Source organism: Zalophus californianus, chromosome X (assembly GCF_009762305.2).
Source record: "Zalophus californianus isolate mZalCal1 chromosome X, mZalCal1.pri.v2, whole genome shotgun sequence".
NCBI lineage: Eukaryota > Metazoa > Chordata > Mammalia > Carnivora > Otariidae > Zalophus > Zalophus californianus.
Window position 1 is genome coordinate 108,345,772 of NC_045612.1, and position 4,973 is coordinate 108,350,744.

The window sequence follows — 4,973 nt, forward strand, 5'->3', positions numbered from 1 at the left end:
GACTCTTACTCAAACCTCATTACTATACAAAGCAACCAGAAATGTGCTTGGCTGCCCAAGCCCACGAAGTTCCATTTTTCCATGGTTTTTCTGTTTCCAAGAAGAGTGATCATTTCCGGAACGATAAGCTATTTGTTTGAATTTCCAGTCTGTAAATTGTGAAGAAGGTCTGTGGGTGTGAAACAAGAGAAGATAAATTGCAAATTGGAGCTAAAGAAAAAATAAATACAAGAATTTAGTTGAATCTAATTGTTTTCCACATATCATGGTAACAGCTATTATCCTTCCTTCTGAATTTATGTCATCTGTGCATTTATCTATATTCCTATTTGTCTGTCACCTATCTGTCTTCCACCTGCCTGTTAGCGTCTATTTATTTGGCACGGCAAGTTGTGCTGCCTTTGTCTGCAGAGAAGAAAGGAAGGGGGGAAATGACGAAAAATCTTGGTGTAGCATGAATAGCAACGAGGTAAGGGCTGATGCCTGATGTGCGGATGAATCCTGTAAATGAAGTGGCCCTTGAATTAAATTAATTTAAAATCTGGCAAATATTACCCGGCATGTTTGTCAATGTGCTGTATAATTATTAATTTGTTCATTGAGGCAACTGTATAAATAAATAGAAAGCAGAATGCCATGATTAAGCAAGCATTGAAAATCCAGGGTCAAGGAGCCCCGCAATACGGGGATCTCAACAGCTTTCCTGGGTCCTGCTTTTACATCTCCTCGTAAACCCATACGTCGATAACAGCAAATTAATTGGCCCACATTTAGATGCCAACAGGGCTTTTGTATTCTCAGTGCACATTTTTGTCTTCTCAGAGTGAGATGTTAGTAACGGGGGGTTTTAATATTACCCCTACGGGAGCACCAGAAAATCTTAACAATTTCCTTCACTAGAGTATTTTCATTAGCGCTAAATACCGTGCAATTTACATTTGAAATCAGGTGTAGGGGTGAGCAGAATGTGACAAGACACGTGTTGCAGTGGTGCTTTTTGTTGTTGTTGTTCTAAGTTTCTGTATTTACTGCCAGGGAGTCTCAGAAGAAAAGCGTGCAAGTCCAAAAGGAAATATTTATCGATTTCTCCTTGCCCTTACTTTTAGGAGATGAAAACTCAATCTTATTCAAATACTCAAAGGACACACTTAAAACGGGCCTCTTTCACCAAGAAAAGAGGACACTTAGGAAAATAATAATAATGCACCTAAGGTGTAATTGAACTAAAAATCACCTGACAGCTGTGAACAGATCTTCCAGGAAGGGGTAAATATCCTGTAAGGGAAAGGACTAGAAGTTAACACAAACACTAGGCTTCTAAGTTGATGTCTATGCAGCTCAAATGCCTGACTCTGACTAATTAAGATCTAAATTATGAAAAATTCACCTACTGTTATTTTTATTGGAAATCTAGACTGCGAATGGATTTCAAATGGAGAATGTGCAGGTAAATAAGCTCAACTCTGGCTAATGTCATTTCAAATCCACAAATATCCCATGTCCTCTCTTGGAAAGAATAGCAATTAACGTATATGTTGCATCTGGGCCCTGTTTATACCATTCTTTTGCACACTAACCACTTGTTAGAGTAAGATCTTCCAATCTGATTGATGTTTGAGTTCTTGAATGTCTTAGTTGAGCCTAAGTCCTGAGGAAAACAAAGCCAGGTGAGTAGCTGTGATGGCTAGCACTTAGGAAGAGCTACTTGGTGTCACCGAGGGTTCTAGGTGATCTGCATAAATTCATCCCATCTAACTTTCCCACCAGCTCTAAGATGTTGGTGCTATTCTCTCCATTTGACAAGGTGTTGAAACTGAAACATAAATACATTTGTAAAAATTCAGGAACAACATCTTATTGCATTCACTAACATCTCTCACCAAGACAACGTCTCAAGTGCTTTGGAATTGGAAGAGCAAATAAAAGCCTCATTGATGACAGTGGAAATTAGCCAGCATTTGAACTTTAAGTACGGCAGGCTCAGGAAGGTGTCTGGATGAATCAAAGACAAGGCTAGCCTCAAAATTTGACCGAGTGAGTGTGAAATTTGTGTTTACCATTTAGAAAGTAGCCAGGCTACTCCTTGGTCTACTACTATGCTAACAGATTAATGAGGGTGCATTTTTTATAGCCTCATGTTCCCAAACATGTTCCCAAAAGAGGGCAAGGACAAGATAATAGACTAAGAGCAGGTGAGTTTTCTAGTCCACTGGTTCTTATTTTACTGCACATCAGAATCACCTTCTAAAAATCCCAAACCCCAGACCACACCTCAGTCCAACTAAATCAAAATCTCTGGACTCGGCCTCAGGCATCAGTAAAGTCTTATTTAAATCACTAAGCATAAACATTAAGCTTAGCATAAGCACCAGTGAATACAAAAGAAATACACAATTTCTAATAAGATTTAACTATTAACAAATCCCGTATCAAATCCCATAACAAATCCCTTAAAACATATATTTAAGTACTGTGGTATGAGAAAGAGTCAGAAAATTCCAGTCACCTCTGCTACTCTATCATCTCTGACCTTGGGTAAATTCCAGAACTTTCTTAAAGCTCACTTTCCTCTCCGTAAAATAAAATCATACTTATTTATCTTAACTCACAGAGAAAACAGTGTCAATATTTTTCAAACTTTACAACCTTCCTTTAAAAAAAAAAAATCTGCTTCATTCTTTCAGATCTTCCAAGTGTAACCAGTCTTAATCTAAATATAATTCCTTCCCCAGGCCTTAGTTGACCAACTCGACCTGAACCTTTCTTGGACTTTGCACCTCCAGGGACCAGGAGCCAGTTAGCATTAAAAGTGCATCCAGGATTATTTCCACAGCTGTCAGCTCATCTCTTTCACAGTCCCTGATGGTTTACTGACTCTGCTTAAACCATAGGAGAACAAAATAACCTCATTTGGCCTTCTGATCAACTAGCTCATCTTTATTGTCTTCGTTCTGCCTTCGTTCCTTCCCATAGCATGACTTCCACCAACTCGCTACAAAAAAACTTCCAAGGTTATTCTTCATCAATCACAAAATGGTAGAGGGAGGAAATCCTGAGCTTAACAGTTACATTAGATAAACAAAAAACCCTACAGTCAAATTCCAGGTTCACCACTTAAGAGTATAGGCAATGTACTTAATTCCCTTGGCTTCCTCATCTTGGATATAAATGCACCTATCTCTTAAAATTGTCAGAAAGAGAAAAAGAGAGTCATGTTTCTGAAATCAGGGATTTATCGTTTCTAATTTTATTTATTTTTTTCCATGTAAACCTTTTGTTTTAATAAATAAGACCGATTCATGGCTTAGATTCTAAATCACATTTACAGATGAGGAACGCTTCTAGGCCCAAACAGGTGAACAGTGAAGCTACTAGTGCTGGCAGGAATGCGTGCGCCCCATGCATCTGAAGCCTAAAGAGCACAGACTGAATGTCAGAGAACACCACACACATCAACCTCTAGAATCAAGAACGACAGCAGAAGATGAGAGGAAGAGCAGAGACTCGGGGAAGCGCTGGTAACCACCATCTGATACCCTCACTTTCATGCTACAGAAGCAAATGTAAGTTGTGCTCCTTTCAGTAAGCTAAGGAGGTTTCCTGATCATAATACGTGAAACTTTCTCTCCTGTTAACAATTAGGCCAAGGGCATTAGCTACAGAGAGGATCCACTGATAAATACAGAATATTAGAACAGCGAAGGGGAAGCCACAGATATCTTGTTTCTTCAAGTATCAGAAACTTCCCCATGACAGAAGGAGAACAGTGAATGAACTCCACCTTGCCCAAAGGTTTAGTCCAAAAACTTCCTGTTGGCATTTGCACCAAATAAGGCTCCCCGTACTTCTGGCATCATCTGCTGGGCTATGAGATCCAGCCGGCTTTCTAGGGTATTGGAAACTTTTATTTTACGATCCCCATTATAGATCTCAACTCCACCAGCTATTTCCTCAGGCAGGTAGGCCTCCTGATCAATTTGGACATCAACATCTTTTTTGGTGGCAATTTTGTACATAGGAATCGCTTTTTGCACTGCAGCCTTTACCAGAGGGAAATCCTGCTTCCTGCAACGAACAATCATTCGAGGCTCCAACAATTGGTACAAACCCTGAAGGACCAGTCCATCCAGCAGCACCTGGTACCTGGTTGTATCTTTTACCACTTTGCTGAGTCTCTGTTTTGCTTCATTTAGTAGGTCTGTAATAAGGTCATCTCTTGCTCTGAGGACTTTGAGCCTTGCTTGATTCATCAAATTAGACATCTGAATTTTCTTCTGCTGCTCAATCTGCTTTTCTTTCTTCTCGTAGTATTCCATAATCTTCAGTCTTTGGGTTTGCATAAGAAGACCTTTCTCAATGTTGAACTCTTCCTCTGCCTTCGCATCTATTTCCTCCGCTTTCTCATTGGCTTCTTGTTCAATAAAAGCCATCATATGCTTAATCTGCTTTTGCACGTCAGCATCGCTGAGGGCCATGGCGAAAGCTCTGCTAGGCCGGAGGCCCACTGGCTCTAGCTTAGGCTGGAAGGGGGCTGTGGAAGGAAGGGGAAAAGAAAAGCCCTCGTTTCTAATTTTAAAACAATGATAAGTGGATGCCTGGGTGGCTCAGTCAGTTAAGCATCTGCCTTCAGCTCAGGTCACTATCCCAGGGTCCTGCGATCGAGTCCCACATCGGGCTCCCTGCTCAGTGGAGAGCCTGCTTCTCCCTCTACCTGAAGCTCCCTCTGCTTGTGTTCTCTCTCTCTCTCAAATAAATAAATAAAATCTTAAAAAAATAATAAAACAATGATAAGATCTATCCAATACAACCTTCTCCAAGGAGTCTTGCCACAGGTTTTTTGCTATGATCCAAAAGTAGCCAGAATATAAATTTTAATGATATATTTTACTAAACCCAATAAAAACTGAAGTGAAAATACAGTTGCTTCTTTACATTTCTCTCCCCTGTTATCTTAACACAAGGTCGAATACACT

General features: G+C 40.0%; 1 protein-coding gene across 1 annotated transcript; it reads right to left on the minus strand.

Moving 5' to 3' along the window:
- Window positions 1-3,418: 3,418 nt before the first annotated feature.
- On the minus strand, window positions 3,419-4,554 carry LOC113930837 (V-type proton ATPase subunit E 1-like). The gene has a single exon (XM_035725600.1). The coding sequence runs from the start codon at window positions 4,473-4,475 to the stop codon at window positions 3,795-3,797; it is 681 nt and encodes a 226-aa protein (XP_035581493.1). The 5' UTR covers window positions 4,476-4,554; the 3' UTR covers window positions 3,419-3,794.
- Window positions 4,555-4,973: the final 419 nt, after the last annotated feature.

Excerpts from the sequence above, each read along its gene's own strand:
- LOC113930837 (XM_035725600.1), bottom strand. The coding sequence starts at position 4,475 with ATGGCCCTCAGCGATGCTGACGTGCAAAAGCAGATTAAGCATATGATG.